Source organism: Chrysemys picta, chromosome 8 (genome assembly GCF_011386835.1).
Source record: "Chrysemys picta bellii isolate R12L10 chromosome 8, ASM1138683v2, whole genome shotgun sequence".
Classification (NCBI taxonomy): Eukaryota; Metazoa; Chordata; order Testudines; family Emydidae; genus Chrysemys; species Chrysemys picta.
The window spans coordinates 15,643,002-15,661,654 of record NC_088798.1 but is presented as its reverse complement, the minus strand read 5'-3'; the positions used below and the strand labels follow the sequence as shown (position 1 = coordinate 15,661,654).

At 44.2% G+C, this 18,653-nt stretch overlaps 1 protein-coding gene across 3 annotated transcripts in view; it reads right to left on the bottom strand.

Moving 5' to 3' along the window:
* Positions 1-7,978: 7,978 nt before the first annotated feature.
* HOOK1 (hook microtubule tethering protein 1) overlaps positions 7,979-18,653 on the bottom strand; it is a 67,930-nt gene continuing 57,255 nt past the window's right edge. For all 3 annotated transcript variants that reach the window (XM_005284799.5, XM_065553924.1, XM_065553925.1), the window contains exons 18-22: positions 14,379-14,461; positions 13,048-13,148; positions 12,597-12,698; positions 11,389-11,457; positions 7,979-10,075 (exon numbers count right to left, since the gene is read on the bottom strand). In XM_005284799.5, the coding sequence (XP_005284856.3) occupies positions 9,908-10,075; positions 11,389-11,457; positions 12,597-12,698; positions 13,048-13,148; positions 14,379-14,461 (523 nt within the window). In that variant the 3' untranslated portion in view covers positions 7,979-9,907. The remainder of the gene's footprint in view (positions 10,076-11,388; positions 11,458-12,596; positions 12,699-13,047; positions 13,149-14,378; positions 14,462-18,653) is intronic.

The window sequence follows — 18,653 nt, the reverse complement described above, 5'->3', positions numbered from 1 at the left end:
CAGCCCTGAGCCCCCTCCTGGAGCTTGCACCCCCAACCGCCTACCTGAGCCATGAGCCCCCTTTCGCATCCTGAACCCCTCATTTCTGGCCCCACCCCAGAATCTACACCCCACCTGGAGCCCTCACCCCCTCCCACACCCCAACCTCCTGCCCCAGCCCAGTGAAAGTGAGAGAGGGTGGGGGTAGATCAAGCGATGGAGGGAGGCTGGAGTGAATGTGGGTGGGGCACGGCAACAGTGTTCGGTTTTATGCAATTAGAAAGTTTTCAACCCTGGCCCTAGCTAGCACTCTGCCTGCACCCTGAGCAACACCCCTAGCTACCCTCGCCTGCACCCTGAACTACACCCCCTCCCAGCACACAGCCCATAGCTACTCCCTGCCTGCACCCTAAGGCACTTCTCTAAGTGGCACCCTGGCCCGAGTCCACTGCCAGATACTATTCTGAAGGGTGAGTTAGAAATGAGTGGGATAGAAGGAAATGAAAGTGGATATTACTAAATCAGCAACAGACGGGCGGGACCAGGGAGACAGATGGTGCGTGAATTTCAACCTAGCCCAGTGTAATTCAATGAGGAGAGGTCAGTGCAGGGCCAGCTCTAGGTTTTTTGCTGCCCCAAACAAAAAAAATTTTGCTGCCCCCGTTCCAGCCCTGGGCTCCTCGCTGCACCCCTCTGCCACCCCAACCCTGGACTCTCCCCCACCACCCGCAACCCCTGCCGCCCCAGCCCTGGCCTCTCACCCCCCACACCCGCACCCCCTGCCGCCCCAGCTCTGGGCTCCCCCCTACCCTCCCCCCATTGCCCCCCACTCACACCTCCTGCTGCCCCAGCCCTGGGCTCTCACGCCCCCACCTGCACCCCCCTGCTGCCCCAGCCTTGGGCTCTCCCCCCCCCACACCCCCTGCTGCCCCAGCCCTGGGCTCTCCCACCCCACACCTGCACCCTCCTTCCGCCGCAGCCCTGGGTCACTGGTAACTTGCTCCCACGGCAGGTCATTCAGCAGGAATTTTAGATGTGCACAGAACAGAGACAGGATTGGTTCCCATATGGTTACAGAACTGCAGTAAAGTGGAACAATTTTCAGCTTGTGTGATTGGAGGATATCTGGATGCATATTATAAGACTGTCCTCCATAAATGAGGAAAAGTTGAGGTGCCTTTATTATTCTTTTGTTCCACTCTTTCTCTCTATGGGGAATTTGCCAATGCAATATCACTGTCTTCCTTTTAAACAAACAAAAAAAAAGGCAATGGCTGTTGAAAATAGCCATTCCAGTCCTAATAACCACTGGGAAGCATTTCTTGCTCAATTTTATCCTACTTTTTCTACAGCAAGTTACAGTGGATCAGTATATTTGATTTGGGAGAAATGAAGTAACAGCTGCCCAAACTGAGCTTGAGCACTCCTGAATTTTGAGGTGTTCAAATCTGGAAGGCAGGTGCTGGGCGGGGCGGGGGCTGTGGCTCCGCAGGGGAGCACGGCAGCACATATGCAGCAGCATGTCTGGTGCTGTACGAAGCCAGACATGCTGGTCTGAGTGGCACGGTAAGGGGGCTGGGGGGTTGGAGAAGGGGTAGGAGGTTCCAGGGGGGCAGTCAAGGGACAGGGAGCAGGGGGGTTAGATGGATCAGGGGTTCGGGGGGGGGGGCAGTCAGGGGACAGGCAGCGGTTGGATAGGCATGGGAGACCCAGGGGTTTGTCAGGGGACAGGTAGGGGGTAGGGTCTTAGGGGTGAACTTGGGGGGAGGGTTTTAGGAGGGGGCAGTTGGGGACAAGGAGAAGGGAGGCTTGGATAGGGGGTGGGGTCCTGGAAGGGGGAAATCGGGGGACAAGGACCAGTGGAGCTTAGATAGGGGGTGAGGTCCTGGGGAGCAGTTGGGGCAGGGGTCCCAGGAGGGGGTGATCAGGGGACAGGGGGGGTTGGATGGGTTGGGGTTTCTGTGGGGGGCAGTCAGAGGGAGTGGATGGTGGCAGGGTGGGGCTACCCTTCCCATGGAGTGTCCAATTTTTTGAATGTTAAAATATGGTATCCCTACTCACAGCGTAGCTCTCCATTCACATCAGGCTGCAGCATGAGGTCTCAGCTTCCTCACTCCCTCCCCCCCTTTCCTGTTGGTAGTGGCCAAGGGAATGCTGGGAAATGTAGTTCTTTCCCTGCTGCAGGGCTGGCTCTATAGGCAGGGGGCTAACCAAGGAACTACAGCTCACAGGGTCCCCTGTTGGTTCTCAGCTCCCATGCTGGCTCCCTGCCGCCCCTGCAAATGGGCTGCCCCAAGCACCTGCTTGCTTTGCTGGTGCCTAGAGCCGCCCCTGGGTCAGTGACATTGAAGAAGAACGATTCAAGGGTGGAGGAAGCCATATTATCTCAACTTTTTTTATTTTTAGTCTCAGAAAAAGCTGGAAAAAAAAATCTGCAGCCACAGAAGAGACTGCTAAGGCTATACACGAGTGGAGTCTTTTATCAAATCCTGAGGGCGGATAATGAGGCTAGACACACTGCTGCTTTTTGACCTAATGCCAAACCTATGGGTGAGGACGGTAAATAAGTAAGAAACGGGGGAATGAATACAGGCAAATAATTTGCATGCATTGTAATAAACGCTGAGCATGTTGGATCAGGTAGGTGTCAGTAACAGGCATCCTAAAGCCAAAACACTTTGTTACTGTGTAAAGATATAGAGAAAATACATGAAAGAGTTTTAGTTGTTAGCAGGTAGGTGGGCTAGCCCCATTCGCCTGACCAATTGTTTTTAGGTAGCTGCATCCTGCCTCTCTCAAATACCCCGCATTAAAACACATCCACTGTATTTTATTTTTTAAAAACTTTTTTGAGGTCACACACATGGTAAATAGCTGTTGTATTTCAGCCCAGCATTTCAACAGCAGTTAACAATTCCAGTAAAACATGTTATACTTATGTATTGAGCATTTGTTACTCTATTGTATAGAATAGCTGGCATGCTATCACCAGCTATACTTAAGACTACCTCAGAACAAGCAGTGTTCAGGTCCTGGAGGTGGTTACTCCAAGGCTTCTGAAACAATAACTGTAAAATGACTGCCAAAAGTGCACATTGGACCTGGAGCCCTCCACCAAGGAGTCATGTTGAGTGAAGGTGTGAAGTGAAGTCCAGACAGCTGCTCTTCAAATCTCTGAGACTGGAATGCCTCTTAGATAAGCTGCTAAGGCTGCCTGAGCTCTGGTGGAATAGGCCTTAATTTGCATATGTGGGTCTGTCTATGCTAGTGTATGCAAGTTCTACTGCAGTCTGAAACCCCTTTAGACAGTCTTTGAGAGGACACAGGCTGACCTTTCATGCTGGTAGCAGAGGCCAGAAACAGTTTAGGAGAATTTCTGAATGGTCTCATTCAAGACAAATAGTGGGCGAGAGTCCTGATAATATCCAAGGTTTGGAGTCTGGCTTCCCCTTGACTAGTATAAGGCTTGGGAAAAATAACTGGCAGGAGGATCACTTGATTCAGGTGAAATCCGGAGACAGCTTTAGGTAAGAATTTTGAGTGAGGGCTTAATGTCATCTTGTCCTTTTGGAATGCTGTATATGGAGGTTTGGATCTCTCCTATTCTTTCTTAGGCACTAGGTCTATGTCTACACTACCACTTGTGTCAGCAAAAAACTTACGTCACTCAGAGCGCTAGGTTGGGGAGAGACCTTCTGCGGGGGTGGGTTTTTTCATGCCAATGGGAGAGCTCTCTCCTGTTGGCATAATGCGTCTTCACCACACACAATGAAGTGGTGTAGTTGCACCAGTACAGCTGCACCACTACAATGCTGTAAGTGTAGACATGCCCCAAAAAGCTGTCTTCACAAAAAGGTGGTACAAAGAATAGATTGCTAAAGGTTCAAAGGCAGGGCCTTTTCATGTGATAATACTACACTGAGGTCTCAGATGGGTGAAGTCTCAGACTACTGGAAAGACATGAATGAGGCCTTTGAGAAATCTAGGAACCACTGGGCGTGACTTTTGGTTGCATGATGAGAGGAAATAGCTTCCAAATGGACTCTTATAGAGCTAGAGAGTCAAAAACACTTGAGAGCTAGCAAGTAATCTAGAATACATACTACTGGAGTCACTAAAGGTGGCAGGTGCTTCTGGGGACTGCACAATGTCGACAAATTTGTGTAACTTCTCCTGCACTATGCCTACTGGAATTTCAGGGTACTGGTCACCCGAAAAGCTTTTGGAGGATCTGGCAGTCATCTGACTGGGTTGGAAAAGCTGGGGTGATGGCCTCATCAAATGATACTGCCACTGGTATAAGGTGGACAGCCACCATCATCCTGCTGTGTCCTAGTCCGACGTTGAGAAGTATGGTGGACCAGCTAACCTTTTTGAGGTCTCAAGAGGTCAAGGAGACCCACTTTGTGGAGGCAGGAGCACCTGCTGAAGTCTTTCTTCTTGGTGGCATCCCCCAAAGGGCCCCCAATGGCCATGAATGAATTGGACAGGTTTGGTATTGCTGGCCATGGAGATTAACAGGAAAGGGGCTCGTCACACATCTCCTGATGTCCCCTTCTGAAAAAGTATCCTCTGGACTCACTGTTGGAGTAATTTGGCTCATAGCCAGGAGAGTGTGGTAAGTACATGGGCAACATGTCTCCACTTTGCTATGATGCAGAGGAGGAGAAAATACATTTCCTCCATAGGCTGAGCCATCCTTCTTGGAGTTCTAGAGGATCCTGAACTGTCCCGTGCAGGAACTGAGATGGCTGATACAGGCAGATGGCACCGGTACTAGGAATTTCTTTACAACACCCAGCAATGACGACTCTGGTTGTTTGGTTACTTCCAAGTCATGCAATACCGTGAATCTTCCTGGTACCAAGAAAGTCAGTTCTAGGAGTGTTTCCCTCAACATTGGCTGGTTGCATGGTAGGTGTAGTGGATGAGGGCACAGAGCACTCCAATATTAGGTGCTAGTATAGAAAAAGAGGTACACATTGGCTCCCGACGGGCTGGTGTCTGGTGACCAATCAGTGCTCAGGTGTCAGTCAGCAGTACCTGATCTGGGCCTCAAAATGCCTGCCATTCTAGTTGGTGCCAGTTAGAGAGAGGTTCATTTCTTATCACTCTGAGCAGTGCTCTTCCCTCCCTCTCTCCTCAGAAGATTGCATTGAGAAGGGTGTGGAGGCTCTTGACAATTCCATAAACATATAAAGTCTGGAGCTTGTGGTGGTCCTGGGGCTAACAGAGGCAGTAGCAGACACGATCTGGTCCAGTTTCTTCCTCGTATGGCACAGAAGATGCATTCAGAGATCTTTTCACAAGGAAAAACGTTTTTTGGAAGGATTCCATCACTTTTGGTGTCCTTTTTTAAAAAAGGCAATAAACTAAGCACTTAAGTGCTATATATGCTTCATTGAGGCAGAAGCAGCATTTTGATTCTCCATCACTGATATGAACAGCTGCCTTGCAGGAGGGATTTAGACTCTGCCATGGTTTGGGAACTGTGGGGTCCAGTACCCATGCACTCCTGAAGCTGAAGATCTTGTCTTTTTATTTTTAATTTGCCAACACACAAATAAAAATGGAATACCATACTAAGGAATACTAAACTCAAAACTAAACTAGAGAACACTTGTAGAAAGACATGGATGCTGAAAGAGTTCCGTCTCACTGCCACCAGGAGGCAAGGAGAAGTGATGGGCAGTTGTGGCCGGTCTGCCCTTTATACCCTTGGCTACAAAACACCAGAGGGCATGTGGGGTGTAGATGCAGTCCCAAATGGACAAAATAATCCAATCTCATGTGCATGAGTTGCAAGTGCACTGCTAAAAGTGGAATACAAATGGACAATCACTTGAAGAAAAGTTAATAATGTAGCTTAAATGGAAACAAGAGCAGAAAGGTGGGAGGAATTAAGTTATGCAGGACTTTGATGGCAAGAACGAGAAGCTCGAGGTTGATTTAAACAAATCTATAGCTTGTAAGCTACATTTTAGGCACAGTAATTATGACAGCACCCAAAGGTGCTGATCAGGACACTGTACAAACTAAGGGATAGACACGGCTCCTATCACAAAGAATTTATGGTAGAAGGACTACTAAATGCTGTATTTAAAATAAAGAGACCACTGAATTCATTTTAAAAATCTTTATGTGAATATAAAATAATATTTTCCAGAGAAAGAATAAAACCAGAGTTTAAAATTAGTGCAATTTTTTTTCCAGTTCTATGTGATAACACAGTCTTTACGTTTGTTTTAAAAACAAAAATTTAGACATTGATACACAGTAAACCTCAAACCTGGCAGAACGAGTGGAAACAAAAGTAAAAGGTTTGGGAAAGTTACTTTATTAGACATCATTAACTAAGTAGATTTGTTATTTAAAAAAAAATCCTAATCTAGGACTGCTTAATAAAACATTAGTATTGCTTCTACTAGTTGTCACCAAGTAAATGCTTATGATAGAAAACAGAATACTTTTGCATATTTCTCGTTAAGAAAAAAACCAATATTAGGTGAAATTTTCATTAATTTCACTGAATGTATCTTAAGCTCTTAAAATATAGGTGTATTAAAGCTGCCTGATACACCTAGGAATGACAGAAATCTAATAATCCAAAATTAGAATTATTAATGGGAACCACCAGCACACCCATATTTCAACCAAAGGGGCAGAGTTAATCCCATACGAATATCTTATTACAAATTAAATTAAATGGTCTCACACCAAGTGAAATCTCTATCCCCAAAACCATCCATGAAACAACGCTCTAGTAATTTACAACATTGGGTGCAAAGAGGATTTTTTCTTTCATCATTGGATCTATATTACCAGCTTTATTAGAAAGTTACTTCTTTCCAACATTATTAGCTGTACTGGAGAAATACAGCAGGAGTCAATTATCTCATTTAATAATCTGTGTGCATTTATAGTGGTGACATCTGGACACAACATAAATTAGATTTATCACGAGACAGCCAATAGCCCTAGTCTCTGGATCACCCCAATTGTCCACACTAAGTAAATCTGGGAAACAATACCAATTGTACATAGCTCAGTAATTTGTAGCTAAATAGTTCAACACTTTTCTAAAGAGCGTGCCATCAATAAAGATTCTCAAAACATGCTCAATATAAAGGTTAATCCTACTGCATTTTTTATTATACCACCTTAAAACAAGTGGAAATGAATAGTAGATTAATGGCTTGTGATCAAATACTGAGGTCTGTTGATCAATTCCTCACTTGCAGGTGGAGGTCCAAATTTAACCAGACCTGTGAAAATAGTTCTTCTACAACTTCTAACTAGTCCTGAACAGATAGTGTTAGTGATAAGAAGTGACATACTGCTTTACCAGTTCCAATAATTCTAAGTAAAATTTCATCTGACCGCTAAATACATAGTGATGGCCATCCCAGAAACACCTCATACAGATAATCCTTCTCTGAAGATCCAAGCTGTCCTTGAGTAACCACTAAAATGCTTACTGCTACTTAGCTGACACAGCCTCAGCTAAGTAAAAGGGATCATATTCCTTATTCAAGTTCTTTGGAACTGGGGCTGCAGTTTTGAGAAGGGTTGGTGAAAGGGTTCTATTCCTACTAGCACCTGACTTTCGATATTGACACTGCAACACTAATGTGATAACATATGACAGAATCCATTAGGATTATATTCTAGATGATTGCTTTCAAAAGGAAGCCGAAGAATTACCGTGTTTGTGAAATCGCATTTACAGGGAAAAACACCTATTCAATGATATTAGTGATAATTCTGTTCCACATTTCACAAAGAACATACTAAAATACCAAACCTTTTGAACATAAAAGAGTCATGCTAAGACATCTGCAAAAGTTGCCTTCCCACCCACCCACCCATTTCAATCAAATAGTAGGCAATCAAAGCTTAGAAACATACAAAAACACAATCCAGCAATATCAATGCATCACTAAGAGACATCAACAGAAGCACAGAATTCTGCAGGACAGAACTTGAAAGACAAAATATCAATAATTCAATTAGAATATTTATTACAAATAAGTGTAGTATACGGTTAGATTTCAGCTTTCTCTATTGATAAACATTTTAGGAGGAAATCAAATTGAGTGCTGATATTTATAATACTGTAAAGAGAGCAAAACACTTTTTTAAAGAAACACAAACTGAACGAGTGGACAGACTTTTCCTGTGGAAACATGCAGGAGGTCCATTTCCAGAATGATCAAAACCTTAGGGCAGCAAGAGATCAAAAGATAAGCCTTATTTAGAGGCTTGTGAAGTATCTAATGAAATGCAAAGCTACTCAAAATTCATATTTCATTACAAACTCAAAAAGACCTAATTTTGAATTTTGCAAGCAAAATTGAGTCCAGGTTTCAAATTAATATGGCTTTAATATTGAAAAGATACACACATTCTTTGAATCCAAGCATGTGATGTTTACTATACTATAGGTATGGTAGCCTCACATCTTTACCTTAGTTTGCTAGATTAGGTTTCTTTTAAGTCTGCTGTGACTTTATTCACTGTGTTATTTTACTATTGATGTGACTAGTCAGTTTATAAAGATCATGGAAAATTCAAAAAATCTTTTTTAAAGGTGCTTTTTTGTAAATTTTTGATGTGAAAATAGCCATTTTGTAAACAAATGTCAACTGAAGTGTTGTATGGATAGGTGTGAAACAAATTTTTATTAAAGCTACTGTTAAAATGATCTAATAAACAGGTTTAAGGAAAGAGTGTCTATACATCTGGGTATAATGCTTAAATTATCCCAAAGTACAAAGTTTGGTTTAGTAGTCATAAAATACAGATAGTACATAATCTGCAATATCCCAAATTACATTTAATAAATTTAATGATACAGATAAATTTCACACCAATCCATCTAGCTATGTTCATCTTCCGAGGTCTGGGATACCGGATGTCTTGTACCTTTATCTTTTCCATGCCAAACAATGTTACTAACCATGCGCAAAGATCTCTCCATTAGCCTGTCTGCTTGATGTGATTAGTTCACAGTAATTAAAGAAAATATATAAAAACCTGAGGAATGAAAGAGTGATTTTTATGCGCAAAGCTGTTTAACTGAACTGAATAAATATTAGGGATTTCCCCCCTCCCAAAGACTGTAATAAAAATTATATAATACAACTACATTTTAAAAGTGTTGTTTTTTAAAAAAACATTATTGACTACTACATTAATTCAAACAGACAGACTTTTTGGCTTTAGTGAATTCAGCACGTTAAAGACAGATTTTCCTTAAGAAGTATATACACAAATTTAAACAAATTAAGTAGTTACCATTTTAAGTAGATTGAAACTTTCTGCTTCTTGATTGAGATAGTGATATATTTTCTGTCTTAAAAGTTAAGTCCTGAAGTCACTAAACAGTTTTGGAATGCCAAAATTCTCTTGATTCACAAATGCATCATTTTAAAACTATGGACTCTTCTAGCCAAAGGACTGATTTTTCTTTATGTTATAAAGATCCAGCAAATATACTTAGTATTATCAATTTTCTGATGTTTTCCAAAAATTGTTCTTCTGTTAAAAAAAATCAGTCAATTCCAGACTAAAAATATTAAATATAATATATATTGCCAATTTTTTGTATTTATATACAATATACTATGAAGACAAATATAAACCTTTAAAGCTGTGCTTGTAAACACATACTTCAGTTATTCAAATCTACTTCCATCTAGGTGCTGCTTTTTAGAAAAGGTTGCTGGCGCAACAGTCTTTAGTAGACTACGTGTGCTGATGATGTTTAGAAACCATTCACCAAATTAATTTACCACTGTGTATTCAATAAGTTTTGATGTTAAAATAGCTGAAGCCCAGCATCACAACCTCTTCCTCGGTCAGGTAGATACAATGGAAGCCACAAAATATTTTAAGGACACTTTAGTGTAAACGTTTCCTTTGTGGTTTAATCCGATGTTGCATTAGGTACTTTAATAGAGAGATTCCGTCTGGCGTTGGTGACATGTCGTTGCTGTGCTAGAAAAGAGCGTCCAGGAGGACATGACCCAGGGTCTTTGCAGGTACTGCTACCCACCAGTCTGGATTCCATACTGAGCTTCTGGAAAGCCAGGCTCTGTGAAGAAATAAAATAAGCGAATGAGACATCTTTTTCACATCATCAAAAGTAGCTGAAGTTTTGCATTGCATGTCCAAGTCCCGTTTCCCACTCCCTGCCCCATCCCTGGCTTTCAGTCAAGTTTCTTTCTCCTCATCTTTCCCAGTCTTCTTGTCCCAATCCACTTCTTTCTTTTCCCTAGCCACATGGAGGAACTGTGAGGGTCTTGAGCATGCTCAATGAAGACGGAATCTTAAGCAGCTAAAATCTCTGAAGTCTTCTCTATGAGCACGTGGGAATTGAAACATTTCAAAGGCTTATAACTTAGCCAAATTTGAATGGATTTTCACGGAGACAGCAAAAGGCATATTCCCTAACGCAAAGGCCACCCCTGTGCCAAAGTTCAAGATCCTGCTCCAAAGCATGGGGCTACCAGAGGTTCTCAGAGGAAAAAGTCTTTTTGGGGGGGGGGGAGGGGGGGAGTTGCAACACAGAATAATAGAAATGTAGGGCTGGAAAGGACCTTGAGAAATTAGTTATCAAGTTGAGCCCCTTGCGCTGAGGCAGGACTGAGTACACCTAGACCATCCCTCACTGGTGTTTGTCCAACCTCTTCTTAAAAACTTCTAGTGATGGGGATTCCACAACCTCCTTTGGAAGCCTACTCCAGTAGGAAACTACCCTTATAGTTAGATAGTTTTTTTTCCTAATATCTAACCTAAATCTCCCTTGCTGCAGATTAAGCCCATTACTTCTTGTCCTGCCTTCAGTGGACGTGGAAAACAATTGATCACCATCCTCTTTACAACAACCCTAAACATATTTGAAGACTTATCAGGTCCTCCTTCAGTTGTCTTTTCTCAAGACTAACATGCCCAGCTTTTTTAACCTTTCTTCACAGATCAGTATGCAGAATTTGAGTTAAAAAGTTTGGCAGATAACAAAAAAAACTTGTTAAGCAACTGAAAATACAAGTTTCTAATGGGAAGTGTCAGGCAACCTTAATACTAGGCGGTGCTAATAGCCCCACCTATCATATATGTTATTGTTTTAGAAAGAGGCTATTTTAGCCTTCATCCTTGATGTCTGTGCAAAGATAACTGTAGAGAAATGGGTTTTTCCTCCCATAGGTAACCAAATTTGTAACACATCTAAAAACGGTAATCCATGTCTCAAAATCACCTCAGTAGTATTCAATGAAACAGGCTTTAAGTATGGAACAGACCAAAATGGCAAGAAAATTATAGTTTCAAATTGTTTATAAGCTCATCCTGAGTACTTCTGACTTGTAAGTTACCATACTGACAGACGAGTGGATTGTTTCGACCCACCTTGTTATACCACGCAGATACAATTAGCTTTTCTTCATAATCACGCAACTTGGCAATCTTACATTCACTCTAGAGAGAAAGATAAACAGATTTAAAAATAGACAAGGGAATCTTAACTACACAAAAGTTCTGAAAAGTGTAGATAATTATATAAACTTTATCAGAGTCCACTCTCCTGAGAGGACTTGACTGAGATAAAACACATACAGTAGTGTGATAGACAAATACTGCAACTAATACAGCGTAAACAATTATATGGATTTTCAAAAGTGACTATCAAAGTGATGAAATTGTTTATTATTATAATAGACTATTGCAAGAAAAGGAAACACCCTACCAGGACAGATGGATAAAAATTTTAAATACTACATCACTGTAAAAAGGAAACTTTTTTGTGGATATATAATCCAGAGTACGTTCAGTGCAAATATTTCAGAAAAAGTCATAATTCCATTGCATTAGCAGCCATAAATGTGCAATTATCCCCACTGATTTAACAATCTAGGGTCCTAGTCTACTTTCAGTACACAGAAAAGTCAATGGGAATTTTGAATGCATAACAAATGCAGGATCAGGCCCTTAAAGATTTAAAAACTGTGTTTAGAAATTTTATATTTACCCAAGTAGCTGTCACTAGGAACAGCATTTTTAGTATAACCTGTATAATATTTTAGTGTCTCTAATATTATTTTAATAACTCTATATCAAAATATATAACTCATTACATGCAACAGACTAAATTATACTGAAAAAGTCACACTTTCCATTCAACAATGCGTGGTATTATACAGATTTCTAATTACCATAGTGCACTGGTGGCACTATAGTTAAACTACATTTTACTTTAACCTCTGAGATGTTTTAAATTCATACACATTACTTTTCATAAGGAATAAAACACTTAACCTTAAAAATAAACACCTTTTTTATAATATATATATATATATATATATACACACACACACACACACACACACACACATATACATACACACACACACACACGAACAGTCTTGACAGATTCACCTCAGGACAGAATGTCAGCAAATCAAGGTCAAATCTCTGTGCTTGATAGGTTGAGCAATTTGAGTAATAGAAAGGCAATTGAATCAAAGAAACTTTGCAGTGTCTCACACACAAGTGAGATTTCCACTTAGGACATACAATAGGATTTTAAAAAGAAAAACAAGAATAGATATAAGTTTTACCTCCAGTGCTTCAATTTTTTTGTCTCTCTCTATTAGCTGCTTTCTCAGCAACATAATTTCTGCTGATGCTGGATTTAGTTTGGGGTCTAAGGTTTTTATCACCTGTATAAAGAAAATGAATATATTATACTTGATGTTTCATCTTCAACAACCTCACATCTCAGCTGGAAATAAAACATGCAACAGTGAAATCCAAATGAAGGACACAAGTATGACAGAAAATGCCAATTAAGAAGGAAGTTTTTAATAAGCTTTTCGTATTTGGGATTACATTCTACACTATGCTGCATGCAAGTTACAATAACCAAGGAATTTGGCCTAAAAATGTAAGATAAAACCACTTTTAATACAGGATATTTGAGAAGCCTGTCAGCATCACTGATTCACAGAGGTGGGGTGATGGGGAGGGGAGAGAAGAGAGACTTTATTTATATTGAAATGTACCACTCACATTTCTTGCTTTCTCCAGGTACATTTTATATCTTTCTTCCATTGCTTTCATGTCTTCGTCTTTTTTACGCAAAGCTGCCTCCAGCTCATCAATCTTTTGAGCTATTTAGAAAAAAAAAAAAACATTTTAAAAATACCAAAATGACAGGGACTAGGTATTTTTAAAGCTTCATCAATATTCTACTTGTATTACTCCTGGGGGAATTCTGCACCACGGTGTAATGCAGAATTTTGTGGAAATTAATGTTTTTTGCACAGAATTTTCTTTCTCCCACAGAAATGGGCTGTAGTGCTGCTGGTTGCCAGTAGGGGCTGCTGGACGCAGCAGAGCCCAGCTCACACATTGAAGACACTGCCGGAGGGAGGGGGAGCGAGAGCTAAAGGGTTTGCCGCAAGCCCTGAGGGAAGGAGAGAGCTGCGCGCAGGAAACTCTGTGCAAGCCCCGGATGGAGCATCAGGCTGTTTCTCCCTCTGGATCCTGGGGCTCTAAGGGGTAGGGGGATGGGTGTCTGGGCTGGGGGGACCCCACACAGCTGGACTCTGAGGGGGAGGTGGTGCAGGTATCTGGGCCGGGTGGGGGCCCGCAACTAGGCTCTGAGAGGGGAGGAGTGTGTGGGTATTTAGGCTGGGCTCTGGGAGTTAGGGGGTTCGGGTGTATTGGCTGGGGGGCGGGGTCGCAGCTCGGCTCTGGGGGGGAAGGGTATGTGAGTGTCTGCCCCCACCCCCCAGTTGGACTCTGGGGGAGATGGGGGCAGAGAAGCAGGAACTGTGTTGTTGTAGGGGTTTCTTTAACTCTTCACTCCTGGGGGAAAATGTTGTGTGTCTGTATTGTTACAGACATACTTGCTGACAGGTACTTTGAAATAAATTACCAAAATAATGGAAACTGGCATGATTATTTAGTGTTATTTTAACAAATACAATTTGCAGAATTTTAAAATAGTCTGCACAGAATTTTTATTTTTTTGGCACAGAATTCCCCCAGGAGCTCTGTATTTATGATGTAATCGTTAGGCTCCTGAAGAGTTCTAGGCCATATCAATATTTCAGTATAATTTAGAGAGAGACAAATGATAGAGCAGGTGAGAAGTTATTTCCAGGAAATTATTTATATTTCATTAACACTAAAGGTCCCAAGACTGAAGTCCCATTGTAATGGACACACACACACACACACAAAACACTCTCTCTCTTTTTTCTTTTTCTGTTTCAAGTTTACCTTACTTTTCCAAGTTAAACTGGTATGAAAATGGTATCTCGTGCATGGAGGCAATTATGACTACAGAGGTACTTTCAGGAGCAAATATTATGTAACCTCATGCAGCTACTTACAGTTCTGATTTGCATCTGGCTGGAGCTCTGCAAAAAGTGCCTCTTTTTTCTGTAACACATCATGGACTTCATTCAGTTTTTCCCTATGGATTCAGAGATTTGATCCAGAGGTTAGGTTAATGCAGAGGTGAGTAAACTTTTTGACCTGAGGGCCAATATTGGGGTTCCGAAACTGTATGGAGGGCCGGGTAGGGAAGGCTGTGCCTCCCCAAACAGCCTGGCCCCTGCCCCCTCCCCACCCGCCTCAGAACTCCCGACCCATCCAACCCCCCGCTCCTTGTCCCCTGACCGCCACCCTCCCAGGACCCCCTGCCCCATCCACCCCCCCCAGAACCCCACTCCCTATCCAATCCCCGCTGCTCCCTGTCCCCTGACTGCCCCAACCCCTATCCACATCCCCACCCCCGACAGGCTCCCCGGGACTCCCACGCCTATCCAACCACCCCTTGCTCCCTGTCCCGACTGCCCCCCGGGACCCCCTGCCCCTTATCCAACCCCCCCACTCCCCACCCCCTTACCATGCCGCTCAGAGCAGCAGGACTAGCAGCCGCGCTGCCCAGCTGGAGCCAGACACGCTGCCGCGCTGCCTGGCAGGAGCTCATAGCCCCTCCGCCCAGAGCGCTGGTGGCAGGGTGAACTGAGGCTGCGGGGGAGGGAGGACAGCAGGGGACGGCCCGGGGGCTAGCCTCAAGGGCCAGGCAGGATGGTCCTGCAGGCCAGATGTGGCCCACGGGCCATAGTTTGCCCACCTCTGGGTTAATGCTAGCATTTCACACTCTAGTAACTGAAAACTTGTATGAAAATTCTTCAGTGTGATGATAAATATATTGAAAAATAATACAGGTAAAAGGTTTGTTGTTGAAATATCAAACTATTCTCTCAACTGAAAATAAAAAAAAGTATTAAAAAAAGTGAAAAAAGTCACCACCTCTGAGCTGAGAGACTTGGAAAAAGGCATATTTAACTCCAAACTTAAACAAGAGCACACTATCCTCCTCTGGAAAGGGACTATAGAGGTTGAAAGGAGTTCTTTCAGGAAGCTGAGGGGGCTGTGGCAGTGACCAAAAAAAAAAAAAAAAAAAATCATGGTTATGAAAGAAAAACTGTCCTAGAAAAAAGGACAAATTACTTACCTGTACAGCACCTGTTGTACTTTAAAATGCATTGTGCACATATACATTCCACTGTAGGCGCTTGTGCACCCAATGCACTCAAGTTAGAGACTTTTTGCTAGCAGTAACAGCAGGCAGCGCATGCAACCCTGCCATCCTCATGCCCGAAGCAGAGAATATAAAGGGACACACTGCCATGGTGTGATGGGGTGTGCTCCCCACACCAGCCCAGCAAGAGCTGAATTAGGCTAGGTGGGCCCAATAGGTAATTGATCTGTAAGCAGGGGAGCTTTAGGCTGGAGGCAGTTATTAAGGACAGGCTCACCTGTGCAGGAACGGGGAAGAGGATGTATAAAGCCAGGTAGCTGCCCGCAGATGGGGGCAGCTGCTGCTGGGAAAGGCAGCAGGGAAGTAATCTGCAGTTGCTCACTGAACGGAGGGAGTTGCAGACTGGCAAACCCAGAGACGGAGGAAGATAGATATGTTGGAAGAAGCCCAGGGACAGGGACCAAGGCTGCTTGTTATAGGGTCCTTGGGCTGGAACCCAGTGTAGAGGGCAGGCCTGGGTTCCCCTACCAGCCATTGGGGAGTGGCAAGGGCTTTGGAGATGCCAGCCAGACAGCAGGTCTGGAAAGACTGAGTTCCCTGGAAGGGGAGGACCTTAGTGGTCTGGCTGGAAGGCCAAGCCACAAAGAGGAGGCTGCAGATCTGGGAATAAGTGCAGCAGCAGAGTGAGACAAGACGGGAGAAGATGCTACTGGAGGGACAGTGCAAGCTGGCACAGCTAATTCCCAAGATGGCCAGCAGGAGGTGCTGCAAGCAGTGCGTGAACCCTGTGACATGTAATGAACATCAGAGGAAGTAGGGAAAGCACCAGGGTCATGGAATGTATATGTGAATAAAACGTCAAAGAACAAGAGTTACTAGATAGGTAAGTAACCATTTTTTTCTCCTTCCGGTGATTGTGCACATATATACATTCCACCTTGGGTGGAAATAGCAAATAGCAATAGTTTGCTTGAATGTGGTGGGACTTCAGCAAGTCAGTGCTGCAGTCTTTCTTCAAGCAGTTCAAAGTTTGCATCCGTTTGAGAAGCTTGCGTAATTGCACAGTGTCTGGAGAAGGTATATAAAGTTGTTTCTGCTTAACAAAATGTTCACTAATGGTACATTGCTCAAAAAGGCTTAATGTACTGGGATATATGCTCAGCTGTAACAGGTTGTCCTTTCATCCTTCTAACATAAGCTACAAAAAGTCTGGGAGATGATCTCCAAGTGTGACCCAGATAAAAGGATACAGCCCTTCAAATGTCAAGAACATGAAGCTTTTCCTCAGTCTTGTAAAAGTGGGGCTTCAGAAATAATACTAGGAGATATATGATCTGGTTGAGGTGGAATACCAAGACAACTTTAAGAATAAGATGAGGGTGCATCCTGAGACCTTGTCTTTGTGGAATATCACATAAGAAGCTCCTGAAGATCTGATACCCTCCTTGTGGGAATAATTGCTACCAAAAATGCTGTTTTCATTAATAGCAATGGTAAAGAAGCTGTTGCCAATGGTTCAAAGGGGGAACCCAATAAAGTGTGACCATCAAATTCCGGTCCCATGCTGGTATGGAGCAGATAGGAGGGCAAATGTGAATAAGTCCTTTTAAAAGCCTGGTTACCAAAGTATGTGAAGAGATAGAACATCCTTCCATCAGCATATGTAATGCAGATATAGCTGCTAAACAGACTCTCACTGAACTGATGGAGAGACCAGAAGATTTCAGATGTAATAGGTAAACCTAGGTATGTCTTATCTCTGTGCGACTCAGTGATAACTGATGAGATCTGGCCTAGGTTCACTTAACTGCAATAGTGGCTCTAATAGTCTGTTCTGTTGCTGACCAAAATGGCCTGCATCTCCAGAGAACAGACTTTTTCAACATTACTTAGCCAGAGATCATTCAGGCTATGAGGTGGAGAGATTGGAGATTAGCGTGCAGCTCTCTCCTAGACAGTACAAATATATTAAGTGCATTATTCCTTATCCTTTAAGGCAGGCCTGCACAACATGCAGCCCGGGTGGGCTCACTGTGTGGCCCGCGGCGGAGGGTGAGGGAGGGGGGCTGAGGAGGCGAGCGAGCGGGCGGGCAGTGGCGGGGGGGCAGGTGAGCCAGTGGCTGGCCCCAGCTCACCGCTGCTCCGTCTCCACCTCCTCCCCTGAACGCGCGCCCTCCTCGCGCCCCCCTGCCCCAGCTCACCTCCACCTCCATCTCCCTGGGCCTGAGCGCAAAGCCGCCGCACCGCTTCTCAGCCCTCCCAGACTTCCGGCGCGAACGGGGGGATGGATGGGGGAAGGGTTCGGGGGGGGGGTGTCAAGGAATGCGGGGGGTTGGATGGGGCAGGAGTGCCGGCGGGGGAGGGGGGCAGGCCATGACCTCCTTGTCGGGTGAGGAGGGAACTGTTTTTTTAGATTTTGGCAGCTCATCACTGGCCGGAAGGGTGGGGAGCTGAGGAGGCGACCAGTGGCGGGGGGTGAGTAGGCGAGCCGGGAAGGGGGGGCTGAGAAAGCGAGCGGGGGGGGCAGGCGAGCTGGGGCGGGTGGGGGGCTGAGGAGGCGAGCGGGCAGCGGGGGACTGAGGCGGCGAGCTACGAGTCGGGGGCTGACCTGTTCTACTGATCTGGTCTGGCTCCCATCCCCTCTCCAAGGGCTGCAGCTGTCTGGAGGTGCGTGCCTTCCTCATTCACACCTCATTCATTCAACAGGGCAACTGATTACAAAGTGGGGGGAAGACCTTATTTATTCTACTTCTAGCATAAAGACATTTTTCTTTTACCTTAATTATACTACCTTAGGGGCCCGCTATAACATATTACCAAGGTTCAATACCGCTGTTTCGGTGGGGCGGAGCTGGAGAAGGAGGGTTTGTTTCCGCATGGTGGGCGGCGCTTGGGGGGGGGGGAGAGGTTATGTTTCGGGGGGCTAGGAGGCGCTGGGGGGGGGGGGGGGAGTTCGGCGGCGCCTGTGGGGGAGAATTCGGCGGTGCTGGGGGGGGGCGGGGTTCGGCCCTCAGCTGTTTTCTTTGGAGTAATATGGCCCTCGCCGCTTTACGAGTTGTACAGGCCTGCTTTAAGGGAATAATGTCATTTCATTACCTTAAGTAGTTACTCAGAC